This window comes from Calliopsis andreniformis, chromosome 5 (assembly GCF_051401765.1).
Source record: "Calliopsis andreniformis isolate RMS-2024a chromosome 5, iyCalAndr_principal, whole genome shotgun sequence".
Taxonomy (NCBI): Eukaryota; Metazoa; Arthropoda; class Insecta; order Hymenoptera; family Andrenidae; genus Calliopsis; species Calliopsis andreniformis.
Window position 1 is genome coordinate 11,821,284 of NC_135066.1, and position 27,223 is coordinate 11,848,506.

The 27,223-nt window shown below is 28.6% G+C and overlaps 5 protein-coding genes across 5 annotated transcripts; 3 read left to right on the top strand and 2 right to left on the bottom strand.

The window, feature by feature from the left end:
- The first annotated feature begins 95 nt into the window (after positions 1 to 95).
- Ssrp (structure specific recognition protein) lies at positions 96 to 4,199 on the top strand. The gene is made up of 14 exons (XM_076377577.1): positions 96 to 286; positions 562 to 747; positions 844 to 1,059; positions 1,137 to 1,312; positions 1,394 to 1,529; positions 1,603 to 1,706; positions 1,790 to 1,918; positions 1,992 to 2,283; positions 2,368 to 2,526; positions 2,624 to 2,764; positions 2,864 to 3,055; positions 3,144 to 3,431; positions 3,589 to 3,663; positions 3,798 to 4,199. Exons 1-14 carry the CDS (start codon positions 236 to 238, stop codon positions 3,915 to 3,917), a joined length of 2,265 nt encoding a protein of 754 aa, XP_076233692.1. The 5' UTR covers positions 96 to 235; the 3' UTR covers positions 3,918 to 4,199.
- Positions 4,200 to 4,798: 599 nt separating this feature from the next.
- Rpp30 (ribonuclease P protein subunit Rpp30) lies at positions 4,799 to 6,139 on the top strand. Its single transcript, XM_076378209.1, has 3 exons — positions 4,799 to 5,572; positions 5,651 to 5,798; positions 5,920 to 6,139. Exons 1-3 carry the CDS (start codon positions 4,985 to 4,987, stop codon positions 6,024 to 6,026), a joined length of 843 nt encoding a protein of 280 aa, XP_076234324.1. The 5' UTR covers positions 4,799 to 4,984; the 3' UTR covers positions 6,027 to 6,139.
- Positions 6,140 to 6,558: 419 nt separating this feature from the next.
- On the bottom strand, positions 6,559 to 10,671 carry LOC143179399 (golgin subfamily A member 2). The gene is made up of 12 exons (XM_076378614.1): positions 10,491 to 10,671; positions 10,129 to 10,212; positions 9,510 to 9,965; positions 9,228 to 9,423; positions 8,844 to 9,151; positions 8,594 to 8,770; positions 8,284 to 8,502; positions 7,977 to 8,162; positions 7,624 to 7,875; positions 7,261 to 7,558; positions 6,999 to 7,196; positions 6,559 to 6,877 (listed from the first exon to the last, which is right to left on the bottom strand). The coding sequence occupies exons 1-12, from the start codon at positions 10,533 to 10,535 to the stop codon at positions 6,690 to 6,692; spliced, it is 2,607 nt and encodes an 868-aa protein (XP_076234729.1). The 5' UTR covers positions 10,536 to 10,671; the 3' UTR covers positions 6,559 to 6,689.
- A 3,418-nt stretch (positions 10,672 to 14,089) lies between these two features.
- On the bottom strand, positions 14,090 to 18,020 carry LOC143178908 (uncharacterized). Its single transcript, XM_076377840.1, has 4 exons — positions 17,743 to 18,020; positions 17,153 to 17,323; positions 14,797 to 14,876; positions 14,090 to 14,600 (listed from the first exon to the last, which is right to left on the bottom strand). The coding sequence occupies exons 1-4, from the start codon at positions 17,820 to 17,822 to the stop codon at positions 14,356 to 14,358; spliced, it is 576 nt and encodes a 191-aa protein (XP_076233955.1). The 5' UTR covers positions 17,823 to 18,020; the 3' UTR covers positions 14,090 to 14,355.
- Positions 18,021 to 18,786: 766 nt separating this feature from the next.
- On the top strand, positions 18,787 to 26,796 carry LOC143179821 (mitogen-activated protein kinase kinase kinase 7). Its single transcript, XM_076379202.1, has 9 exons — positions 18,787 to 18,968; positions 19,579 to 19,804; positions 19,904 to 20,021; positions 20,184 to 20,513; positions 22,198 to 22,310; positions 22,425 to 22,717; positions 22,917 to 22,989; positions 25,098 to 25,351; positions 25,424 to 26,796. The coding sequence occupies exons 1-9, from the start codon at positions 18,891 to 18,893 to the stop codon at positions 25,589 to 25,591; spliced, it is 1,653 nt and encodes a 550-aa protein (XP_076235317.1). The 5' UTR covers positions 18,787 to 18,890; the 3' UTR covers positions 25,592 to 26,796.
- The last annotated feature ends 427 nt before the right edge of the window (positions 26,797 to 27,223 follow it).

Below are 27,223 nucleotides of genomic sequence, written 5' to 3' on the forward strand. Positions count from 1 at the left end.
TGATTCATGGTTGATCAACTGCACACGCGGAAAAATTTTGAAAGCAATAGAATTACAGAGTTGGCGCGCTATCTAGCACGCGAGACGTTTGTCTTTCGTTATTGCACCTTATTCTCGTTGTAAATTTCGAGAAAAACAGCTATTCAGTCTAAGACATTAGACTCCAAGGTTATGCGTGCAGTTTTTAGACAATAAAATTCGTTAACGAACAAATATTATCCAAACACACTGAAAAATGGATTTCTTAGAATATACCGAAATCATCGCGGAAGTCAAGGGAGCTATGGTAAATAACAATATTTAGAATTTATAAAATTTTATTTGTACATTCTTTTTTCAATGTTTCCTATGCGTATTTTGATTTTTTTTCTATAATCTCTATAATTTGTATAATTTTGTTTTGTAAATGTTTGAGGTTAGAATTTGAGTTACAATCAGTTCAATCATAAGTTATACGTATTATTTTTAATTATTGTTATAGCTCCTAATTAATTATTGTATGCCTTATATATAATAACTTTTTAAATCAGCAGTTCTAATATAATATATTTCCTCATATAGACTCCTGGACGATTAAAATTAACAGATCAACACTTGATTTTTAAAAATCAGAAGACAGGCAAAGTAGAACAAATTTCAGCATCCGATATGGAAATGGTAAACTATCAAAAATTCATTGGTACCTGGGGTCTACGGATATTCCTTAAAAATGGAACTCTACATAGATTTCGTGGCTTTAAAGAAGCTGTAAGTTAAAAATTTAGAATACTTGTTGATTTGAATAGAAATCAAAGCAATTGTTTTAAAAAATCACATTACAATTAATTCAAAATTTTTATACAGGACCAAGAAAAGATTGCCAAATTCTTTGCACAGAATTATAAGAAAGATATGTTAGAAAAAGAGCTTAGTCTAAAAGGATGGAATTGGGGCACAGCTAGGTTTAATGGTTCTGTTTTGAGTTTTGATGTTGGACATCATACAGCATTTGAAATTCCACTTTATGATGTTTCTCAATGTAATACAGGCAAGAATGAAGTTACATTGGAATTTCATCAGGTAAAATAAGAATGGTGCTTAACCTTAATAAAATTATCAATTTAAAATATTTATAATGTATTTTTCTTTTTTTTTAGAATGATGATGCTCCAGTAAGTTTAATGGAAATGAGATTTCATATACCAGTTAGTGATAGTGCAGATCAAGATCCAGTAGAAGCTTTTCACCAACAAGTTATGGACAAGGCTTCTGTTATTAGTGTCAGTGGAGATGCCATTGCTATATTTAGAGAAGTTCAGTGTCTTACACCTCGGTATGTATAAAAATGTCATTCATAAAAAAGTATAGTACCATAGTTTCATTGTTTATGTATTTTGTTAATTCCTTTTTTCAGTGGTCGTTACGATATAAAAATATTTCAATCGTTTTTCCAATTGCATGGTAAAACTTTTGATTATAAAATCCCAATGTCAACAGTTTTGAGGCTTTTCCTTTTACCGCATAAGGATAGCAGACAAATGTATTTTGTGGTAAGTCTTTCATGAGCTTGAATGATATTATTCATAATGTTTCGAAAACAACCATAAATTTTTAATTTTTCAGGTCAGTTTAGATCCCCCAATCAAACAAGGTCAAACTCGTTACCATTACTTAGTATTGTTATTTAATCAAGAAGAAGAAACTTCTATCGAGCTACCTTTTTCCGAGTACGTAAACTGCAACATTTGTGTAAGATTTAAATAGTGATTGTCGAAGTAAATTGTATTTCAATATTTCATTATTTTTACAGAAAGGAACTAAAAGAAAAATATGAAGATAAGTTACCGAAAGAATTGTCGGGTCCGACTTATGAGGTGTTGGGGAAAGTCATGAAAGTTATAATAAATAGAAAACTCACTGGTCCTGGCAATTTCCTTAGGTAAAATATTCAAATATAAAATACGAGTATTTTGATTTTCAATATTCTCATTTTGCTGTTCTGTAATTTTCAGTCATTCTGGAACTCTCGGAATTAGCTGTTCTTTCAAAGCAGCTGCGGGTTACTTATATCCTCTGGAAAGAGGTTTTATTTATGTTCATAAACCCCCGATTCATATACGTTTTGAAGAAATAGCATCAGTTAATTTTGCTCGTGGTGGAGGCTCTACGAGATCTTTTGATTTTGAGATTGAGTTGACGAGTGGCGTAGTTCATACATTTAGCAGTATTGAGAAAGAAGAGTATGGAAAGCTTTTCGATTTTATTACTTCAAAGAAGCTACGTGTTAAGAATAGAGGCAAGAGCGTAAGTAGAATGAATCATTTATTTTCAAAATAACTCTTAATTTAATTCTTCAGCTGATTTTTAATTCAAACCTTTTTGTGGTAGGATAAATTAAATTATGACAATGACTTTGGAGATAGTGATCAAGAAGACGAACCAGATGCTTATTTGGCAAGAGTTAAAGCTGAAGCAAAGGAGAGGGATGCAGAAGATAATCAAGATTCGGAAGAGGAATCTACTGATGAAGATTTTAATCCTAATCAAGTAAAATCCTATCAGAATTCATTTTTCCATACTGCTTTAATGATTAATTTGTTTTTAGAATTTAATTGTAATTATATAAGCATTTCTTTGTTCATAGGATGAGAGTGATGTGGCAGAAGAATATGACAGTAATCCTAACACTTCGGAAAGTGAAAATGAATCTGACGCTTCTGGAAAGAGTCAGAAAAAGGAGAAGAAGGAAAAGAAGGAGAAAAAACCGAAGTCTGCAAAGACAGTGGCAAGTATTAAAACGCTTTATAAAATAGAATTGTTAGATTTTGTTTTGATCGTAATTGCAATAACGTAGAGAAATGTTAATGATATATTATCCCTTTAGTCTGAAAAACCAAGAAAACCTAGAAAGCAAAAGAAAGAGAAAGATGCGAATAAACCCAAAAGGCCACCGACTGCGTTTATGATATGGTTGAATAGTGCACGCGACAGAATTAAAGCTGAAAATCCTGGAATTGCGGTGACGGAGATTGCCAAAAAAGGTGGAGAAATGTGGAGGGAGCTTAAAGACAAATCTGTAAGAATATTACTATTATCTTTTAGATTACACTATACAGACTATTCATATCTTCTGTATTTTAACCATCTTTGTGTATATTAACTAGGAATGGGAAGAAAAAGCAGCAAAAGCAAAGAAAGAATACGCTGCTTCGATGAAAGAGTATGAAGCTAGTGGAGGTGGCAGTGCCGCTAGTGCTGCTAGTGCTGCTGGTGCTGCTAGTGCTGCTAGTGCCACAAAAGAGAAAAAGGAAAAAGTTGAGAAAAAAGAAAAAGTTGAGAAGAAGAAAAAAGAAGAAAAGAAAGAATCTCCCAATAAAAATATGTCTGGAAACACTTTCAAAAGTAAAGAATATATTAGTAGCGATGATAGCAGTAGCGATGAAGACGCTAAGGTATGATAATATGTGGCTTGTTTGCTGCAATAGTAACGCAATTCCAAATTTGCAGCAAATGAACATGATTTGTATGCTGATTTAAAAAGTGATGAACGTACTGTGTAGTAAGAAATTGTTACTTGCAAAATATGAATTTAATTAAATATTTTTATAGAAAACGGAAAAGAAACGTTCGGATGACGACAGCGGCGAAGATAAGGGAAAGAAAAAAGGCGAGAAACGTGCCATGGTAATGATTTCACTGTACTATTTTCTAAATTCTAAAACAAATTGTGTTCTTGTATAACATAATACAATTTATTGTTGTGATGTTTATCACAAAATGTTTTCTTGCATAAATTTGTTTGCACGTTTGTTTCATAGGAGGAGGATGATAAAAAGGGGAAAAAAGCAAAGAAAGATGAATCTGACGAAGGCAGTGATGAAGAACCTATTGAAAGCACTCCACCATCCAGTGATGCAGAATCTAAGGATAGTGACTAATTATGAATCACATTCTTTTCTTTTTGTACATACATGTGTACTATTAAGTATTTCTGAAGATATTAAACTATGTTCTATATTTAAAGTTCTACAAAATAATATTGTAATTCAACATTTGTATTTCATTGCGATTTATTTATTTATTCGATTTGTTAAAAATTCATAATCATAATGCTGGGGCAAAAAATTCTTTATTCACGATTATCTTAATAATTGAAACAGTAACAATATGTAGTTAATATCCTTTAGTATTAGCATATTATTAAGTTTTCAATAGGTATGCCCTTTTTTTGTCTCATTTTATAAAGTGGTGAATATATACAAATATGTATTGTATTACACGTTATAGAAATTTATTATAGCTTTAAGATTGTACTTTTTATGCTATGAAAATACAGAACAATTTTTTTAAATAAAATGTAATTACTTACAATAATAGGTGTACATAATAACCTTTAATCTAATCACTGAAATATAGTTTTTTAATTTTATTTACAAATTGTAAGAATGTTTAATCGCGGCAATTTTAGTTCGAAATTCAACAACTTTATTTATACTTCATAACGATAATGACAATAATAGCATTTTATTCACTATTTTTTAAACTGACTTATTCGTCATTAATGTAATTAATGACATGTTCTAACATTTCTTATTTACACCAAAAATTCTATTATTCCTACAAAAAGTACTTATAGTTGGATATTGAGTACAAGTTCGAGTTATAGTGAGTAATTTGAGTATATAGTAAAAACTCTAATGCAAATGTATCCAGATATTCGAATCTAAATCAAGCGAGTACCTGAATATTTGGTTACTCGGATCTCGGATCGAATAAAATCGAATTGAATAATTATTCGAGTCATTCGAGTATTCGGACATCCATAGGTTAGGATATATTATCTTATGATAAACCAAAGATAAAAGGGTATTTAAAAAATAGTTTTACTGTAAGAAAATGTTAACTTAATTTTAAACAAAACTTGAGTTTAATCTTTAAATAAATTTAACTGTATGTACTTACTTGTTCTAAGTTATTTACTATGTTCATCCAATAATTCCTAACAATGGATATCAAGCAAAGTGTAGGATTTTATGATTTATGTGTTAATATACCAGGAAATGAGACAAAAAATTTACATCCACTTTTGTCAAAATTATATGAACTCGGATTTAAAACAGTAGCTATAAATATTGATGTAGACGAAAGTGCTCTGGGGACAGATAAAAAAAAGAAAAAAAAAGCTGATGAGGGAGATTCACAGCAAAATGTTATTCCTAATTTAATTAATATAGACAGTATGAGAAAAGATTTTGAAGGGAAATTAAAAATTTTTAATCGTGTTACATTTTTATGCTCCGACCCTTCTAAAACACATACAGTAAATCACTGTGCTAATTTAAAGAAATATGATATCTATGCAATTGCTCCGAAAACACAAAATGCATTACAGTTTGCATGTACTCAATTAAATGCAGATATAATAACTTTGAAACAGCATCCTGTAACTTTTAAACTTAATAAAAAGCTATATGAACAAGCTGTTGAAAGGGGAATACATTTTGAAATTCAATATGCAGATCTATTAAATGTAGAATCTAGAAAACTTATTATTCATTACTCACATCTTTATCATACTTATGGAAAAAGCAAGGTATAGTGATATGGTGATCTTATAGAGCTACTTTTATTTTAAAATGCTGTATTTTAATTAAATATTATTTATAAACAGAACGTAATATTGTCCAGTGGATCTAATGATATTAATACAATTAAAAATCCATATGATTTAATTAATTTAGGATATTTACTTGGCTTAAGTGAAAGTAAAGCAAAGGCTTCAATACTACATAACTGCAAAAAACTTCTTTTGAAAGCAGGTAACGCATATCTAGAACAATATAATAATAACAAATTTTTTATTATACTTTATTTGCTTTTACCTTATAAAATTTTATTAAAAAGTATTTTAGGAAAAATATGATTTTTTCTTATTTTTAGAACGACGTCGCAGAGGAAAAGCTGTTTTTATTATTCAGAAAAAGACAAAAATAATGAATGATGATAGCGAAGATAATGAGACATTCTCGAAAAAAATCAAATTATAATCACTTTTTATAAAATAAGCAAAAAAGAAAGGCACTGAAAAAGCAACATTACTGAATGCAATTACTTCCCTAAATTTTGAGTATTAAATTCTTTTTGATATTTTTTTATTAATTATCGTTATATTGTACCGAAGACAACAAAAGCATATGAAGAAAGTATATCTATAAAAGGAAATTACTATTTTGCAAATTAATGGATCTTTATATCATAAACTCACACATTAAATATCAAGAAAAAGAATATTTTGAAAATATTAATAGATGTTTTTATTTAGGATATTTAAGAAGAAATTAAACTATGTTTTTAAAGTGGAATATTTCTTTAAAAAAGATATCTGTACTAAAATATCAGATGTCTTTTCAAGTAGAGAATAGTAATAACAATACAAATACTAAGAAAACAATTGTTCAAAAAGATACATTTCCTAAACTGATGAAATTATTAAATAAATATTAGAAATAAAATTTGTTTCCTGTTTTCATAGTATTTTTTGAAGAACAATTGTTTTTAAAGAAGATTGTTTCACATCAATCATTTACAAATTCTAATTATTACAATCTTTATCTTATATACAATTATATTCTACAAATCGTTGTCGATTAAAAACCTTATAATAAGATTTTATGCTAAACATATAGGATACGCTTACGACGACATATCCTTTATACTGTGAGTAGTTTCCCAGAGCACCAAGGACATGGATGAAAATTCGGCTCAAAAAAGAGAGTATCCTTGCATTCTTTTATTTCCGTCAACACATCTAAGAGTTCTGAAACACTTTTATTTTCTGTTTGCAGATCTGTCGTTTCTTTCTCTGTTTTTGTCGCTACAGGATCATTGATATCTGTCTCTAAAGAAAAAAATTATTCCATATTAAGAAGTATGTACTTTTTAAATTCCAGGGATATGAAAAAACGTTACAGCCATATATTTAATACTGTAATTTGAAAAAAAACTTATCCGCAACATACCTGTTTGAATTAGACACTCTGTTCCATTGGATTGAATATATTCCTTCTTCAGAAAATCACTAACCAAAATTTTTAACTTATGCAATTGTTCTTGTTGTTGATTTCTCTGATCAAGCAATTGTCGAAGTATTTCTTCCCTTTTTTTTGCTCTGTTTTGAAGCACTGCTCTTTGCTTCTGATATAGCGTTATATATTCTCCTAAAACGTGTTTGTTTAGAATTCGTATTTTTATATTTTAATTATACTTATTAAATATTTATACCTATTGTCTCCGTTTCGCTTTGAAGTTGTAGAACAAGATGTTCAAGTTTTTGTTTCTCTTCTGTAAGTTCTGCAACTCGTTCCATTGTTTGTTTAAATCTTTGCTCAAGTTGCTTCACAGATTCTAATGTCATAATACCACTTTCGTTTAATACTTCGGAACGTACTTCCGTTTCTTGGGTTGAGGAATTATTGAAATTTACAGTATACGAATCATTTTCAGAAATATTGCGTTGACTTTCTTCTTTTAGTTTATCCAGGAGTTCTTGTTTTTCCTTTTTTAATTTTTCTATAGTAACCTGTTACAAAAATAAAGTATTTTTACCTAATTCGAAATTATGAAACATAATAATTGTATGATTACCAAAGCATTTTGGAGTTCTCGTTGGAAAGTGTCAACGTGATGCGATTGCGCCTGATAATGTTGCATCTGGTCAGCTATTTGAGCATTTTGAAGCCTTTCTTTTTCAAGTTCTTCAAGAATAGCCTCTTTCTCTTGTAGCTTTTCTTTTAATTGTTCTAACTCAGCTTCAACAATATTTAATTGGGCATTTAATTTTCGACCAATGGAACGCTCTGCTTGAAGTTGTTCGGTTAAATCTAACTTGGCATTGCTCTAAAAAAATCAGATTAAAGTTTCGTGTAATGATTTGTTTCTATATCTCAACATTAAGTCGAAGATTGGAATATTCTATTTTATTATAAAACTACACTTACTAAAGAAACGAAAGCGTTTTCCATGTCAGTTAATTGTTCTTTTAATTGACGATTTTGATGAACTGCTCTAGACGCTCCCAATTGTTCACTCTCAAGAGCACTAGCTAATTTCGTTACTTCAGCTCCTTGATTACTTGTTTCGCGTAAATCGTTTAAGTCTTTCGTTAACATTTCGATTTGCGTATTCTTGATACGTAAAAGGCACATATAATTAAATTAACGAATGTTTATAATAAATATCAAACGATATTGTGTAGTTTACAGTAGATGCATAGAATGAAATTAATTAGACTGATTAAATACTTACTTTTTCAGACAGTGTAATGTGCAGTCTCTCTTGTTCTAGCGTAAGTTCATCTATATTTTTCAGCAAATTATCTATCTTATCTTTACTGTCTTGTAAAGGCAACAAATATTCTACTTTCTCTCTTTCTTGTTGTAATTGTTGCTCAAGTTCGGAAAGTCTTTGCACATAGCTTTGTTCTCTCGTTTGCAAATCTTCTATAGTTTTGTTCTGTACTTTTGTCTATAAAAAATACGTAATATGACAAAATAGAAAATGATTTTTACTGAGTTCATTTTTTTCAGTTTTTCTGTGATTATATTATATAATATACCTCTTCTAATAGTTTCATTTGTTGCATATCTAATTGTTTAACATAATTTTGATATTGTTTGTTAGTTTCATCCTTCTCAGTACTAACAGTTTTTAAAGTTTCCTTAATTTGTGCCAATTCTTGTTCTAACAAAGTTACTGCATGTCTTTCTTCTTCAGATGGTGTAGTACCCTTCATCTGTAAAAATGAGAAAAATGAAAACTTAATCTTTACCACCAAAACAACGCGTTATTTAAGCAATATGTATTACCTGTTGTATTTTAAGTTCGCTCAACGAAAGTAGTGCTGTTTTTTCCTGCAGTTCTTGCTGTACGGTAACTAATTCTGTTTTCTTTAGATTTAGTTTCTGTTTTAATTCTGATACTTCCAAGTCTAAATCTTCTTTTTCTTTTTGTAAATCAAAAAATTGTTTTTCAAGAGAGACATGCTCAGTCTGTAATTGATGAAAATTCTTTTGCAATTCTTCATTGTTACTTTTTAAAGCAGACATTTCTTTTTCTAATTCACTTATACGAAATTGTGAACTTTTAAATTTTCCTGTTACTTCCTCTACTTCTTCTAAAATATTGTTTAATTCCCATTAGTTATTGTTCATTAATAAATTTAATAAGTAGTCTAAGATATAAGAACAAACCTATGTATTTTCTAACACTTTGCTGAGTTTGTGTAAGAGCAGCTGTAAGTTCTGCTTTCTCTGCTATAAGAATACCAGTTGTTTGAGTATGAATTTGAAGTTGTTCTTTCAGAGGATTTATTTCACGTGCTAGATGTGCTTCAAATTCTGACTCTTTCACTTCTAATTTCGCTTCTAATTCTTCGACTCTGCTACGCTGATCAATTCATTTAAAAATGTTTTTAGAAACGTGGTATTTAGTAAACTTTACTTCATTACAAGTAATGCAATTTATGTACTTACAGAACTGCTAAGTTCTATATGTAACTCATTAATAAGCTTTTTTTGCTCCTCTAAGTAAGAATTTAAAAATTGATTGCGACATGACAAATCACAGTCCGAGTTAGTTTCTACATGTTCTGAATCATTTGTAAGAACATTTGCAACTGCAGAAGCCATTTTCCTAAGATGTTCCTTTTGCACTCTTGCTATATTATTTAGCTCCACTATTTTTTCAGTTTCTGACCTTGAATTAATCTCCTGTACTTCTTCTATAGGTTTAATGTTTTCTTCCACAGAATTATGTGTTTCATTAGAATTGACTATATCTCTCGAATTTGCCATTGAATCCATATGTATTATCTCACTACTAAGACAATTTTGTTCAGGCACATGTGCATTATTGTTAGTAGTAGATTCCAATATAGGGGCATTATTTACAGTTTCAGAATCTGATTTAGTCACTTCTGCACTTTTATGCTACAAATCAATTAGAAACAATAACTCAAACTAATGTATTGTTAAAACTTATTAATTATTTTCTCTATCATACCTTTTTATATTATGCTAATAAAAACGCATACAACTAAGACATCATTAATTACAGGTAATAATAAATTATTTAAATGTAATTTTTATTTACCTGTGAAGATAATGAATCTTTTTGCAGATGTTTTTGTTTCGCAGAACCATCCTGCATCATTTTACTTAATTGATATTCCCTAAGCTAAAAAAAATAAAATTTATTTACAAAATTGTGCCACTATTGGGACTAATAAAAAAAACCTAACGTATAAAAATTTGACAATTAACATAACCTAAGAGAGATAAAATAAAAAATGAAATATTAAAATATCTAAATGGAGGAACGTTTGTTTATTGTAACTGATGCATGAAAAATATATTTCATATGTATAATGTATTTGAAAACCTGCATCTTCCACAAAAGTTAATTGGTTTAAAAAAAATATCTACGTAGCTGTCAATATTCAAAGGAAATGATACCTTTTTCTTCGCAGCCAACAGCTTTTCACTTCTACTTAAATTCATTTTGAAGTATGACACAAAAGCTAACGGACAAAATTCTTGATCACACTTTAGTATAATTATTTACATCATCATAATTAAAAATATTGCATTATTTGAAAGCGAGGTTATCTCATGCCTAATCACTTTTCCTTGACCATTGATTAAGTTTATTTAGACGACGAACAGTAATTTTGAAAAATGACGAGTTGCGCCATCTATCAAAGAATTTAAATTCACAGAAGGCGGGTAATTTGATTTTAATACATAAATAACAGAAAACTTAAAAAAACTAATATTTTTATCTAAAAATATGATTGTAAAATAATTTGAATAAAATACGGAAACATTGTTTCTGAAATACGTTAGTACTATAGCACTGTTAACCAAGAAATAGATATACATTTTCGGCGGCATATTTGAAATCTTTACCAAACCTTATGTAATAAAATTACATACATATTATGAAAGACACTACTAGATTTATGAATTCTTAAATCTGATGAGTTCAAAATGAATTTAATAGGAGAATTTAAATAGCTAAATAACTAAAAAATTTTAAGATAAATTATAACTATGAAAATAAAAGATTCGTATTCGATAAGGTTTATATACTTCTCAATGCGATTCAGAAAGAGAAATATATTTGTTACATAGAAAAACAGAATTCCAAAGAAAAGAAGTTAAAATATCAATTTTCAACATTTTCATTTAACTTATAGACATTGCTTTCACATGAATTCACAAATGTACAAATACTCTAAACATCAAAATAACTATCCACCAAACTAATTTTTATTGCAGTTTAAATACTTGATACAAAATTTATGAAGATGGATGAACTGTAGCTAGTTTTTCTAAGTCCTTTTCAATGTGTGATGTACTTATTGCAGTTATTGGACAATTTTTATGTAACAATATGCTGTTGGATATCCCAAAAATAAAATAAAATCAAAAAGTAATTTCTATAACCACACTTAGTCTATTTATCCATCATGATTCATTCTGTAATTTAGTCTATATTTAAAGCTGCAGATTTGAATATTCTATGTAATGTAAGCTACACAGCTCCTACACACAGTGTTATAATAAAACGATGAATCAAACGCTTATTCACTCTTATGCTTTAATCAACTAAAAACAGTTCTAGATCTTATTCTAGAATAAAACACAATAACACTGTTATTTTAACAGTAAAATAATATAAACTAATAAACGCTAGATATCAACAAGTTGCTACAACATTGCTCAGTTTGGCGTTTGATTCGCAGTTTTTTTTGATTCTTTATATAAATCCTAATATCTTGAATTCGTTGTTATTACACATATTTACAATATAAGGTATAATTCAAAACGGCACACGAAACATCAGACAGAAATCTATTTTTTTTTTAATTTGGACGAGCAATATGTACCAGAAATCTATAAAAATATTTGCCACATGCTACAAAAAGCATTCTTCTTTTTTTAAGAAAATTGCATTCGATTGTCTAAAATCTAAACATCGATCGCTTTGGCCGCAATAAAAGAACTGCGTAATTTTCTAAGCTATCGAATATTTTAAAATTAATTCAAACTTTATTATTTCTAGATTTCAAACACATTTGTTTTATTAATTGATTATAATTCAGAATAAAGCAATAAATGAACTCCAGAAGTATAGTCATTTTATTTTTTTATGTATGAGCTTTGAAGAAATCGAGGCCTTCACGCAATGAGGAACACGTTATAATTTAAAGTATATAAAGAAATATATAATTCTTTAATGAAGGCTTTATAGTTAACAAACTGTTTATGCTTAATTGAACCCACATTGGTTATCTCTTAGTTTCTATGAAATCAATTTCGAAACAATTAGTGAAGAAGAAAAGAATGCCAAATTAGTTAGTCTTGCGAAAATGAGGTAGAACATGAAAGACCTTATTGTTAGAGACAATGAAAATACAATTTTTAAAAACGCCTATGAACATAAATTTACTTACAAAATGACTCGTACATTGAGGATTAAACTAAAATTTGACTTATCGAGAGCAAAGTTTTATATAACAAGGAATAGAATACGTATTAACATAGCACATTTTGTTATACATAAATTATTTTAGTAGATAACTTTAACTTATGAAAAAGAAGTAATATTAATAATCATGCCAATGTGAAGACGTCTAGGATCAAATTAAATCTTTAATTCAAACCCTATATGCAAGGTGACTTATTAGGATACATAAGTAGTAAATATCTTCGAATGTATTAATAGTACTTAAATGAGATAGAAGTTAAATGCTTTTCAAACACGTAATATCGAACATTAGTTTTTTAATGAGACTGTGCATTTTTTAAAGTATCAGTCAATGTAATTCACCATTTTCTACAAAAACATACTAAGTTATTTATGGTAAAAAATCATTAATTTAGGAAATATTATATATTAGTACACTTACACCTATGTTTTCTGAAATGACACAAAACATATCTAAGATCAAAATCAATCCAGTGACTTATGACTCCATGAACTTCATATGACTCTGATTATGAGAAATTCAGAAATGTGTAGAATATAGTGAAACATCCATGACAGAGAAATTACTAAAGAAAAATATATCTGAAATATTTTTCAATATTATTAATAGTTTCGCAGATATTTGCTACTTATATATTAAAATAAATCATCCTGTATTATAAAACACCTGCTGACTGTAATTTATAAACGACAACATATAATTAGAAAATGAGAAATTCTCAAATCACAAAAATAACAGTTGATTTCATTCCATTCCTTGTAGAATTTTATACTAATACTATATATATTCAAAACTTTTTAATATATGTACTTTGTAATATTGTTAACTTAGCAATGTTCTTTTCCTTTTTTAGGAATCACTCGTTTTCTAATTATATTATGCTGTATAAAAGTTTGCTAAAAAATTAAATAATAATTTTACAAATAGTTATGCAGTGTTTTAAAGGAACAATTAATTATTCCACAATTTACAAAAAGGGATTAGAAAATGCTATTCATTTTACTCAAATATATTTCAATTAATTAGAAAAACATCCAATCTGTTGTATAATTAATTATCCAGTTATCAAAAATAACATAATAAAGCTACCAATAGTTAAAGATAATGTAAAATAAATTACATTTAAGAAATGTTAACCTTCTTTAGATACTATAAAATTACATAACTACATGATTAGTAAAATATTAATTAATTTATCCCGAAATAAATAATAACAGTCTCTCAACTAAAAATATTAGTAACTGATAATTGCTGCTTACAAAATAATTAATAATTATGTTAGTACTTTATATTGCATGTCACAGCACCAAAATATGTCACAAAAGTACTGTAATTTTGTCATGATAAAAAACATACTCCCATTTTTTTAAATTATGCATTAAAATTTTACATACTGTAAAATTACGGCAAAGAAACAAATGAGTATTATTTTCAATTTATTTTTATATCTATAAACAACTATTAATTAAATCACTGAAATTGAAGAATGAAATTATTATCTGTTTAATTATTAATTATTTATTTATATATACTTGTAATTAATTACGCAATTAACTATACATTCAGTGTAAATTCGTTGTGTAATTAATTACACTGATTAATTAAGAAATCAATTACTGGAAAATGGTAAACCAGTTACTTATAAAAATTTATTGACTTTATCATGTAACTGATTCAAGCCTAACATAGTTATCAAAATAATCTGTGATTTAATTTGCCAATTCTCAGATAACAGTAAGTAGATTTACCACAAAATTAAAATGTTAGATAAATGAACTCTAAGTTTTAGTAACTTATAATAGTGTTTATGAAGGTTTTTAGTCATATCACTTTTGCTGTGTTTTATCACAGGACGGCATGCACTTGAATCTAACATCATAGTTAATATGGTCTTCAGAATGAAAAGAACTATCGTCGTCTTTATCTAGATCTTCTTCATTCTCTTTATCATCTTCGTCATCATCTTCCTCTTCCTCTTCATCTTGTTCAAGTAATTGTTTTCGAGCCATTTGTACTACTTGCCACTCTTGGTAATGGCGCTTTCTCTTTGCTTCAAATGCTTTCCGTTTTTCTAAAATTTTTGTAAATAAATGCATATCCTCATTCCCATCTTAAAGAATAGCCTTATTACTTTTCTGTTTTATAGTAACATAAACGACCTATTACTTCTTTTAATGTATTGTTTTAAAGAGTTTAGTTTCACAGGATATATTGATTAAGGATTATAAATAATTTTAGAAGTTTGTCTTATATAATTGTATGCTTACCTCTTTCTTCCGGTGTTTCTTTTTCTTCTTCATCATCACTTGATTCTTCAAATATTTTCGGTTTACTACCTCCAGCCAATCTGTAGAGATGAAACAAATAAACTATTAATAGTAAAGTAAGACATTTGTTTTCAAACTAAAAGTTCCTACAGAATAGAAAGTATTTTGTATTAAGTTAACAATAATAATTATTATAAGATTAATAATAAAATAATAATTATAAGATTAATAGTGAAAAATAGCACATATGCGGTTCCCAAAATAGGGTTTCAGAATTAAACATTGCTTAAAAAACTGTAGAGAAATTTATATCATAACTATTTAATATAAAATGTCTCTTAGCATTAAATATAGAAAGTATTGTTAAGCAGTCACTTTATCTTATCAATAGCAATTACATTTAAATTATGAATAGTGAAATAAATTAAGCATATGATCATAAACAAGCAAAAATTAATATTAAATAAGCATATTATAATATGATCTGACGCTTAATGAAGATTTCTTACTGTGTACACGTAGTTTGTATATAGACATTTATATATCATTATTAGTTATGCTTTTCATTTTTCTTATCATATAAGAAGTTCAGCGTATAAGTGATATATAACAGGAGTACATGTTTGGAAAAGGTATAGATATAAGAGTTTTTTGGAAGATGTGTAACACCTTAAAATAAGAATAAAACCATGACTGACACCTATCAATTTTTAGAATTTTCGGACAACGTATAGTTATGAGTTTTTGTATAAGTTGTTAAAATGCTATTAAAAGATTAAGTAACAATCTTGACTATCTTCAACTGTTGCAGAAAGATACATACTTAAAAATTAAATGCATAAAATACTTTAAATTTTCTAATAATTAATTGTTTTCTTCTACAATTTATGTAAGATTATTCCTAATGTATTTTTTAGACAATTAAATTTATTTGTTATATATATACATAATTTAGCTTTTGGGTTTCATTCTTTTAATTTACTACAATTTTAAAACATAATCACAGTGAATTTTTTAAATTTAGTATTCTAAGACATATCAGACTTTATTTTTACCTTTTTTTGCTCTTAAATCACTAGAAAACACAAAATTAATTTTAATATAATAATATTTTAAGCAGCAATATATCATGAATTATCATACATGATCACAATAGTAATTCTACATGATATGCAAACTATAGTTACATAGATATATATATATATACATTCAACTTGAATTACCGATTATATTTAAAAAATCATAACTATATGTCATGTTACTCTCGACTCCAGGATGTTACATACCTTCTGAAATACTCTGTATGTTTCTTGTTGTACATATTGGATTAAAATTGTCTGATCATTGTATTTGTACATAATGTGAACCTTCTTAAAAATGGGTCCTTTTTATTCAAATTTGGAAATCTAAAGTAATAGTGTTCTGAAGGATTGTTGTATTTTTCCATACAAGTAGTTCTTTTTGTGTGGAATTACTGAAAATAATAAAGGAATATAACTCTGAAAAATGGAAATAGCAAATGTACATTTTAAAGGACACTAAAACTTACCAATGTAGATTAATTCCAATAAAAAGAATAAATCAATATGAAATATCTACATACATTTAAACACATTTGTTAAATCATGAACATTTGATTCCAACACCAACACTCGCAATACATACAGTAATGTTAGACCCTACATGGTGAGGTGCTGTTACTTGGTAGAAAATACTTGCATAATTTAAATTTGATACCTTCCATCTAAGCCAATCCTGGTATAAAACTTTAAACAGATAGGACAAATTAGACTATTCATATAATCAAAATTAAAAGTGCATGGCAAATGCAATTATCACATGCACTAAATAAACAAAAAAAAACCATAAGTAAATTTTTTAATTTTGATAAGTTTATTCAAAGTGATGTATTTTATTCTGCTAAATTATCATTATTTAATTACATCTTACAATTTTTAGTTTCAAACAATTCTGAAAATTAATATTTGGGTACCGCATGAATTAATAAAAACTTCAACTTATAAAGTTTTTGTTTAATATAAAGTACTTCCTCTTAATCTATTTTTGTTATGGAACTGAGGTCATTTAATGCATAGAAGTCCTATGTAATATATCTATTAACTCCTAAATTTAATAACCATGACAATTGATGGTTCCAAAAAGTACTGTTCTACATTTTTACATTCTTAAAACACCAAGCTAATATGTATCATAAGTCATTACAATATAGAATTATCAACAACAGATTAGATTAAATATATAGATTAGAATAATTTATTGATCCCCTATGAACAATAACATATAAAATTCTTTTATTATATTTCTAGGTTTTCAATGAATTATTCCAGATACTCACTTGGCAGCTACAGCAGTTGAATCTAATTGATCAAATTCAAAGTCAGAGTGCAGGCCTTCATAGTTATAAGGGGTTTTTGGTTCATCGATCTTCATATGTCCATAATCTTTTTCTGGTGGATGCAAAGTTGCTATTATATTCATTTCATCCCATTTTGTTTCTTTACTTGGTCTGTAATATCAATTATGATGGTATATCATAAGTTCTTTTCCAATAGTAGCATATGTTAGGTTAAACATAAAGTAAAATTCTTTTTTGATCAAAATGGTTAATTAATAAATTGATAAATAAATTATTTAATCATACAATCAATTATGAATTATTTGAATCATAGGTTTCAATAATAATTTAAAACGAAAATAAACGAAGTTAATAAATGTAACACATGAGAAATACAAATGCATGATAATATAATTATCATAACCTTAAAATACATTTTTCAAATCTACATTCATTCAAGTACACATCAGTTGTTTAAAAGTTACTGGTGTATTAAAACTAATCACGGTAATGAAAATGAAACAGAACAGTTTTAATACAAAATCGCAGGTTTTGAGATAATCCATTAAAACAGTAACAAAACTTGTTACCTAGGTGCATCTGGATTATCAAAGCTGCTTGATGTTTTTAAAATCCCTTTGGGAGGCCGTTTCGAAAGGTTTTCTGCCATTTTACAAAAAGTTGATTCACAGTTGATAATTGTGAAACATGTCGGGTCTTTGTAAAGTTAATTTTTCGTCGTAACTTTTTCGCTTAAATTAGGGGTAATCAGGCTGACAATTGTTTACAATGGACCACAATTCGCCACCTTAGAAATTTTAACTTTAGATAGTAAAATCACGAACCCTGATTGGTGCCATGTTGCATACACAACACAGTGCTACAGTAGAAGATGATAAAGAGGACAATATTCCCTTTTCCTATACGTTGGTTGACGTTGGTATCCTCAATATCCCTATATACCTAGTTTGCTTACTTTTTGCAATGTGCTAAATATACATACACACACACACACATTAAAACAAGGTAATATATAGGGTGACACTAAAATAAGTGGTTCCACTTGGGTAGCATATTCCATTCTTCTTGTGGACGAGAAAATGTCATATGAACCTAAGTCGGGAACTCTTCTTTTTTGTGAAATATAAATACTTTGTTTAAATAATGGAATATTTTAGGAATACTTGAAACTTGAAGAAACTGCTGAAAATTATTTTTTGCTACAATAATAATGTGCTTTACATAGAGGGTTTATGGATTATTAAAGACGTTCAAAAATTCTAGGTATATTGTGAATTTTTTCCATAATGCGATTATAATGTAGTTTTTGAGTGTTTTCAGATTATTACAATACTCGAAATAATCCTGATAAAATATATAAAACGATCAATTGTAGAAATAAAAAATATAATAAAGTACTATTTTAATATTTTTCAAGCAGTCTTCAAAATATCGTTTAATAAATAAACAGTATTTACTTTAATTTGCTTGGAATAGTCTGTTGAAAGCTCGAACGCTTTTCATGAACGATGGATCGTATTTATCGTATCGATATATCGATTTAGAAACATTTATCGATGTATGTCCCCTTCACTACACATGCCTTCTGTTCTGAATGTTAATAAAATGGAAAATATTAAGGGAGATTGAGCTCGAAGTTTGAATAAATATTTGAACGTGATAAATACGCCCGGTAATTAAATGTGCCCTGAAACTAATGTGATGTCGACTGTGTGTGATGGCGGGTAAAGAGTTAGTAGGCCATCAGCAGCAGTTCGTTGAAGAAATTAACTACGATGAAATTGAAACCGAGCAGGTACTTTATCAATGTGATGATTCTCCCAGTTCTTTCGAAAAAATGGACCCTTCGGTTTTGCGTATCTCTTAATCAAGCATCTACGAGATGCTTTCCATTGTTTTTAATCGTCAACAAATTATTGATTATTAGAATTTTTTTAACATAACCTAAACAACAATTTTCGGGGAGTATGCAAACTGTTGATATGATGTAGTTTGATATCGGTATCACGAAGATCGAATTTGACGAAGAATTTTTATTTAAAATTTAGTTAATTAAAATTAATATGAAATTCAACCTATTTTAATGATTTGTTATTGTACCTGCTTTTTTCTTTTTTTAACTTGACATTGAATATGCGGATGTAATTTAATTCAGAAGGAAAAATAGTGAGTAATGTTGAGACGTAAAAGAAATGATTTAAATACAGGTTAATCAATATGTATATTTTTGTGTTTATTTATATTATTTTATTATTTAGTTTTATTGTATTGTCTTATCTTGTTGTTACTTAGTTACTCAGAGTGAAAGTGTGAATTAGGGATTTATTTATGTTAATCTTTAATAAGTTTAAGATGAAATCATGTTATTATATGAGTTACAGGCAATTAAATTGTTTTTTATGCAGGTAGTGGGAAAAGGTTCTTTTGGCGTAGTATGGAAAGGAAAATGGAGGGGACAGTATGTTGCTGTGAAATATATAAATTCAGAAGGTGAAAAGAAAGCCTTCACAATAGAAGTCAGGCAATTATCAAGAGTTGTGCATCCTAATATCGTCAAACTCTATGGTGCTTGCACTAAAAATCCAGTTTGTTTGGTTATGGAGTACGCAGAAGGCGGATCTTTATACAATGGTATTATTTTATTTTGTATTTTTCATGTATTTTATTCTGATGATTTACAATCATACATTTATTCAATATATAATATTATATTCTAATTATATTTTGCAGTTTTGCATTATAATCCCCAACCAAGATATACTGCAGGTCATGCAATGAGTTGGGCTCTCCAATGCGCACGTGGTGTTGCATATCTTCATAATATGAAACCAAAACCATTAATTCATAGGTAAACTAACTATATATTATCAGAAACCTAGAGTGTATTATTAAGTTCTATATGAGATTGTTATTTTTGTAGGATAGTCTGTTAACTTTACAATAGTGGCTTGTATTAGATATGGGGGTTTAGCATGGCAATATGTATTAACATTTGTTTCCCCTTTTTTAGGGACTTAAAGCCACCAAACCTATTATTGGTAATGGGTGGACAGACCCTTAAAATTTGTGACTTTGGCACAGCTTGTGATTTAAATACATATATGACTAATAATAAAGGTTCTGCCGCTTGGATGGCACCAGAAGTGTTTGAAGGTTCTAAATATACGGAAAAATGTGATGTATTTAGTTGGGGTGTGATTTTATGGGAGATATTATCCAGGAAAAAACCTTTTGATGAAATTGGTGGTTCAGCATACAGAATAATGTGGGCAGTGCATGTAGGGCAGAGACCTCCTTTAATCGATGGCTGTCCAAAACCTATTGAAGATCTCATGACAAGGTATCTATTAAAATGGATAGTACTGTATTTGCAGTTCCATAAAATAATATTCCAAATGACGAAAAATGTTACAATATTTATAAAAAATCAGTGAAGTTAGTGGTTCTTTTATTTTGCTTTTGAACCGAAATCACATTTTTTCATCACGTATTAAGTGTGTTCCTGGATTTATATAATACAAATAATTACAATTGGCAATAGAAACTATGATTATAATATATATTTTGTTAAAATGTGGAACTGTAACATTATTATTATACTTCATTTTTGATGATTGATTCAATAGATTTATTGGATTTAATAGAACATATTATTATTATTAGTTTATTAATCACTGCAAAAGTTACTTGTTTACAGCTCACTTATACAATTCATTTTTCGATCTTAATTTACTTATCACAATTCATGTACACAAGTACAGTATTTCTATCATAATTCTGACTTTTATTAATCATTGATTTGCATATATGTGCATACAAACATACAGGGAACAAAATGGAAATAGACAATTAGATACAGGAATGAATAATTAAATGTGTAAACATACATGTACAGAAATTAATAGATAGGTTCAATAACACTCTTCACAATGCTCCTCTTCGTTTCTCGTTGGTTTAAAATTTTCATAAACACTGCCCAGTACATCGTTATTAATCAAATGTTTTAATAGAGTCCAAAGGGATGTATGTTTTTCTTCACTGATATACTACTCATTATTCTTCCTACTCCTTTATGCCAAGTGACTTTAAACTCGAAAATGTTTGGTAGTATTACATAGTACTACATTCTCTACTTATCTACAAGATGTGATTGTGGAAGCTAGAGTGAAAACAAAATAGTAATAAATTAATTGTAATTGATTGGAAGCTGTTTAAGGTATACACAGGAAATGTAAATAAATGAGGGTCTGTAGGTATGGGATTCATTGTTTGTAATGTCGATAATTTGGGAATAGTAGAGGGTTATCAAATGTGGAAGTCAATTAGCTGGTTGGTAGGGTAATTTTAATAGTTTCATAAGCCGTCTCTCTGAGATTGTTCTGTACCTTTATTTAGGGCTTTTCTAAATTTCTTCTTATGAATTTTAGGTTTTATCCTAGGTGAGGGTGACGATTGGGGCACATAGTTCATCATAAAATTTTCATTAACGAAATTGGGGTCTTTTAACGACCGTGGATTCTTCTTTGGGACAGCGATCCACTCTTTCATCCCCTTCGATGGTTAGGCACTGGGAGCAAATTTTAGTGGTAAGTGAAATTGTCTTCAATGATACTTATCCTTTATGGATACCACTGAGTCTAATGACTCAACTACTTTCCCTTTCGTATTTCTCTTGATGATTGAGCATTAAAAGGAACAATTTTTTCTTCAATTGTTGCCTATGGCAGTACCAACAAATTTTGTTGCATAAAACTTAACAAATGCTCCCAGTTATTTCCATAATAAAGTTTTTTGATAGTACAATATAGTGGAAGGGAAAGTGTTAAATTCGGGAAGAAGATAAAAACTATATTAGACTAAAACTAATACTACCATTTGGGAAAAAGATATTTCAATAGATAATCATCAGTATTTGACAGCAGGCATATATAAAAAAGTCAGAATTATGATGGATAGAGTACTTGTGATAAAAAGCTATTAACTAGTTCCTTTACCAATGAAGGAGAACTAATTTATTTTTTCAGATGTTGGCATAAGTGTCCAGAGGAGAGACCATCAATGGACGAAGTTGTAAAAATAATGACAACTCTGTCACAATTTTTTAGTGGTCACTTAGAACCTGTTGAATATTCTCGAAGTATGTCCTAAAAATTTTAAAATAACTTTTAAAAATAATTTGTACACATAAATAATGTTAATTATTTAAATAACATATAAAACATATTCACGATTTGTTTTTATGATTATGTAGGCGTAGAGTCAGAAGAAGTTAATGAAAATCATATGCCTAAGGATGATACCTTAGATGTGACCAGTACTTTAGACTCTCAAGTAAATGGATATACTGCTAATGGCACTATCAGAGCTAGTCTACCTGTATCCAAAGAAAAACCAGAAATTCAAAATGGAAAAGATGGTTCATCAAATCCCTTCTACAATTATAGGGATGTACCTCGCAATAGCAGCAACAATCCATTAAATAACACAGCAACTAAGCAAACCAATAATAAAAATTTTACACCACTTCATATTGATTGTGATCCGGTTAGTATTTTTTACTTAAATTATGTAATAAAGATAATAAGTTGAATATCAGTTTTAGTACTATTCTATTTAGAGATCAATGTAAAAAGGATGTTTAATTTTAATACTTTTAATGATTTCAAAATAATAACTATTTATACTTGAGAATTTAAGAGGGTTCTAAAAGATATATTTCGGTATGTGCTCTTTATAATTACAGAATGCTTGGGATATACCAGATTCTGTATCTCAGTCGGAATCATCGGTCTTGAAAACGAGGAATACAGCACAGAGTAAGCTGGTTACTTATTTTTATAGACTGTTTATGTTACAAATAGTTTAATTGATGAATAGTTTTAATTATTTTATTCAAATCATTACTAATCATGTGCATGAAATTACATTTTTTCATTAACTGTAGCCCACATGCTTTTTGACAAATATTTTTATTTTCTTTTATTTTAATAATACTTACAGTTTATTTCGTCAATGAGCTTTTCTCTTTATTTTCTCTATTTATTGACGAGCTTGTTCTTGACTATAAGCGTAGAGTAAGGGGAACTCGCTCGGGATGAGGGCTTCGGATTTGTGACTCATCGCGATAGTACTCTAATCCCAAAATAACGTTCTTCGTATGTTCCACAAAACCTTCCTTTTAGCGCGGAATGTGCGTGTGCAGACTTATTGTCACCAATTACAAGCTTCTTCATGCAATTAATATTTGTACACATATTTTCATTTATCATATCAAATTTTTATACTGCATGAAACGTATGTACAGTCTCTTTCATTCGATAAAAAAAAAAAATATTTCACATAAATGAAATGTAAAGTGTAAACTCTTAAATTCCATTTTTTATGTTTTTACAGCTGATTTGAAGATTTTTCAAAAGCATGAAACTTGTTTACTTATTCAGCTGATAATAATAATAACAGCTTTTAATTGGTAAAAAAATGAATGAAATTATAAATTAATATAATTGTTGATTGAAATACAAAATATTTAAGAAATTTTTTTCGAGTCTTATCCTTTACAAATGGGTGTACATCTTGAATTATTTATATTCTCATTTAGTCTCACGTTCCAATTCCATGTTATCGTTTGTATTGCCAATTGAAGATGGAATTTTAAAAAGGGATTCAAACGTTACTTCTGGCACGTCGTGATTTTGCCATGACGAATTCCTTTGGAGTTCGTCGATCGGCGAAATCTATCCTGGCAATAGGCCCGCAAAAACAGTCACATTGTGCGACTATACTAAATTTAACTGACGAGTAATCGGTGGAACCTGTTCTTGATTGACACCTATTGATGGTACAAAGGCCTCATCTTAAAAAGCTCTGAGTAAATAAAAATAGATCTCGTCTAGATCGCATATGATTAAGTACTAAATTGAAGTACATAAATGTCAACAATATTGTTTGATTTTATGAGTACTGGAAAATGTGGAAGTGTTCACTGAAAATGTACGTGAAATATAAATTATGGTATTTCTATATTCTCTAGAAATTATATTATACATATTTGCGCTTGTTTTTAAGGAAATTATAATCTTCTTTATTTATAAAATTATTCTGTATTAATTTAATTTATACTTATTGATTTGTATCATTAAATTGATTTTCTGCTAGTTGTTTAGTTCTTCTTCTTAAAGGCGAAATCTTCAAGACAAGTCAAGGCAGACAAGTCACAATGAAAATTAGAAGTTCAATTTAATCGAGCTCTAAAGATGAATTAAGAGCTGAAGAACTGTATTTTCTTCTTGGCTCATGCTTGCACGTCCTATCGAGTGGGGGATACCTCGAAGCAGGTGTGGCTGACTCACCAGGCCCAATATAGATGCACGTTTGTTTAGTGCTCTCCCGACCCACCATCAAGAACGATGGTCTTTCCTCTCTTCTTTCTTCTTTTTCTAACAACCTCGTTATCGAAAATTTAATTTCTTTGAATGTTTCTCTTTCCTATCTCAAGTTCGATCAGTGACACCTCTTTATCTTTTGCAAATTTAAGTGAACATTGTGGTCATTGATCAGTGTGACACCTTTTATGTGAGAACCTTGATTTTATTATGAACGAAGCCTCGATAGGCTCCAGCAATTGGAAATGTGCGAGGAATACCCAAATATCGTCGCCACGGACACCCTAAAGAGGTGCTGGGTTCTATTACGTTAGTACTTCTGCTTGTTTTTTCCACTGTCAGGGTAAATGAGATGTCTAATGTTAGGGAAAATTGGAGTGGTCAAATAGGTAGTGCTTAAGGTTTTTGGATGGATTAATAGGGTTTAATGCTTCAATTTGATTGGGCTGCATGTAATCAAAATATTATATGGTATTCAAAAAACAGAAGTTCATTCTTAATTATTTAAAGATTAATACTCATTTACTGTTAATGATTAACAGGTAATAGTACAACCAATGAAGATCTAGACAATGTTTATCGTCTGCTGGATGCAGATTTGAGGCCACTGACGCCTGATCAAACTTGCGAAAGATCAAAGGAAATTTTTGAAGAGCATAAACAGCTGGCACAGGAATATTTAAAAGTTCAAACAGAAATAGCGCTTTTAGGCCAACATAAAAATGAAATGCTTAAAAATTTGACCATAGATAGCTTAAGGCAACAAGAAGAACTTAGAAAGCTTGAAGATGAAAAGGTAATTTTATAATTATCATTTTGTCATAATTTCTGATTGAGTGTAATAAATAATTTTTTATTTCTATTGTAGGAATCGTTAATAAAGTTATATCGAAATTTAAAACGCCAATTAGAAATTATGAAGAACCAGAGGATGAATAACTCTCTTATGAGTAATGTTCAAATGATGGGTCCTGCAGTTTCAGGAAATAATGGCTGGTTTGTTGTGCCTTGTCAAGATCCTTCAAGACACTCTTGAATGTCCATATTGTTCAGTATATTTTAAATACCCAAATGAAATTTGTTTTTGTTACTTTAAATGATACCCACTAAAAGGTATTATTTTTTGTGGTATAATCAATGAACGACTGTCGTCATTGACTTTATTTTGAAAGTAATGAAACTTCTTTGCAAGCAAAAACGCAAGGAATTGATTTTGAAGAATGTAGAAATTATTTTATAGTATAAGATGTCCAAAATGTTATACAATCTAAATAATGCATTCTCTTGAGCACAATTGAATGCGATGTTACTTTCCTTTGCATTTGATTGAAGTTTTTGTGAAGCTTCTTACAGAATTTAAGAAGATTTTAAGTTTCTTTTTTAAATAAAAGAGTTGTAAAAAGTATTTTTTATTATTTTTGTCTGTTTTCAGAATTGCTCCAATTTATCAAAAAAATTTCTTTCATGCCAATGACACATGAGTATTGTGTTAACACGTTTTTTAATGAGTGGTGCAAAGTATTTTTTGAGCTATTTTAAACATGTTTTCCGTTTAATGTCATATTGCAAAAGAAGAGGTAGGAAGGGAGATGATTAAAGTGATAGATTTTTATATTACGTGATTTTAAATGTAATAGATTATAGTAAAATAGCGCTTGTGTGTCTTCAATTTGATTTTACATTATTTAATTTAAACGTGGCAAATATAATTCAATGCAACTGACGATGAATCAAAATAGTTCTGTAACTATACAATTGGTAACTAATAACTATTCATTAGCTATTAACTGTAGCTGACTGCGTTTTAGCGATTAGTATATCTATTTACTTAAGGATTAACAATTATGAATATTTAAGGATACATTGTATCGTCATTTTTGTTGTCTATTGATATTCGCTGAACATTCAGCGCTTTTATAATTAATTTGTACAGCTAATTAAATATTCAATAATTGGTGTAATTATAAAGTATTAATGATTGTATTTAACGAGATAATAGCTGATATAATCATAATGAAATTTTCGCTTTCTATGATAAATTTATTATGAATCGATTATCGTAATTAAACAGCGAGTCTTCAATTAATTTTTATAAGTTAAAACTATTTGTTTGTGTATAAAACAAAAAGCCTATTCGCCAAGTACTACTTCCGCTTCACAATTTTATGTATTTGTCCACTACATGTGAGTGTAAAAAAGGACTTTCATTTTTGTTTCCTATTTCCAATAAATAATTTTTTTCTACTATTTAAATTATTTTAATATAAAATCCTAATACTTTCTTTTCTATGCATGCAAATGTAATTTTTAAATTCTATCGAAAAATGGTAAGAAATTATTTAAAAGTTATATAGACTTTTGTAGAATATAGAAACATGAACATTTAATAAGTATTTAGAATTTTAATGAGCATTAGATACAGAAAGCTGAAGAATTTTATAATAAATGTTGGCTAAAATTAATTAGTTATAAAATTTAAATTGCCTTGTGCGGTACATTCTATTTCTTCCAATTTACAATATTTTACTTTCAACTACGATTGGAACAGCAATTTCTACACAGATTATTCAGTAACCAGACTTTATCTACTTCATATTTATGTCTGGCCATAAACTCCACTTTCTACTTTAATATTGCACTGATTCTATTTTCCTAAACAGAATGTGTA

Coding starts and splice junctions, on each gene's coding strand:
- Ssrp (XM_076377577.1), top strand. CDS start 236: ATGGATTTCTTAGAATATACCGAAATCATCGCGGAAGTCAAGGGAGCT. Junction 2,765..2,863: donor CGAAGTCTGCAAAGACAGTG/GCAAGTATTAAA, acceptor TTATCCCTTTAG/TCTGAAAAACCAAGAAAACC. Junction 3,664..3,797: donor AAGGCGAGAAACGTGCCATG/GTAATGATTTCA, acceptor TTTGTTTCATAG/GAGGAGGATGATAAAAAGGG.
- LOC143179821 (XM_076379202.1), top strand. CDS start 18,891: ATGGCGGGTAAAGAGTTAGTAGGCCATCAGCAGCAGTTCGTTGAAGAA. Junction 18,969..19,578: donor ATGAAATTGAAACCGAGCAG/GTACTTTATCAA, acceptor TTTTTTATGCAG/GTAGTGGGAAAAGGTTCTTT. Junction 22,990..25,097: donor AACGAGGAATACAGCACAGA/GTAAGCTGGTTA, acceptor AATGATTAACAG/GTAATAGTACAACCAATGAA.
- LOC143178908 (XM_076377840.1), bottom strand. CDS start 17,822: ATGGCAGAAAACCTTTCGAAACGGCCTCCCAAAGGGATTTTAAAAACA. Junction 17,324..17,742: donor GATAATCCAGATGCACCTAG/GTAACAAGTTTT, acceptor TTGATATTACAG/ACCAAGTAAAGAAACAAAAT. Junction 14,601..14,796: donor AGAAACACCGGAAGAAAGAG/GTAAGCATACAA, acceptor CAAAAATTTTAG/AAAAACGGAAAGCATTTGAA.
- Rpp30 (XM_076378209.1), top strand. CDS start 4,985: ATGGATATCAAGCAAAGTGTAGGATTTTATGATTTATGTGTTAATATA. Junction 5,573..5,650: donor ATACTTATGGAAAAAGCAAG/GTATAGTGATAT, acceptor ATTTATAAACAG/AACGTAATATTGTCCAGTGG. Junction 5,799..5,919: donor AAAACTTCTTTTGAAAGCAG/GTAACGCATATC, acceptor TCTTATTTTTAG/AACGACGTCGCAGAGGAAAA.
- LOC143179399 (XM_076378614.1), bottom strand. CDS start 10,535: ATGAATTTAAGTAGAAGTGAAAAGCTGTTGGCTGCGAAGAAAAAG. Junction 8,503..8,593: donor AAATGAAACTATTAGAAGAG/GTATATTATATA, acceptor TATTTTTTATAG/ACAAAAGTACAGAACAAAAC. Junction 6,878..6,998: donor AGAGTGTCTAATTCAAACAG/GTATGTTGCGGA, acceptor TTTTTTCTTTAG/AGACAGATATCAATGATCCT.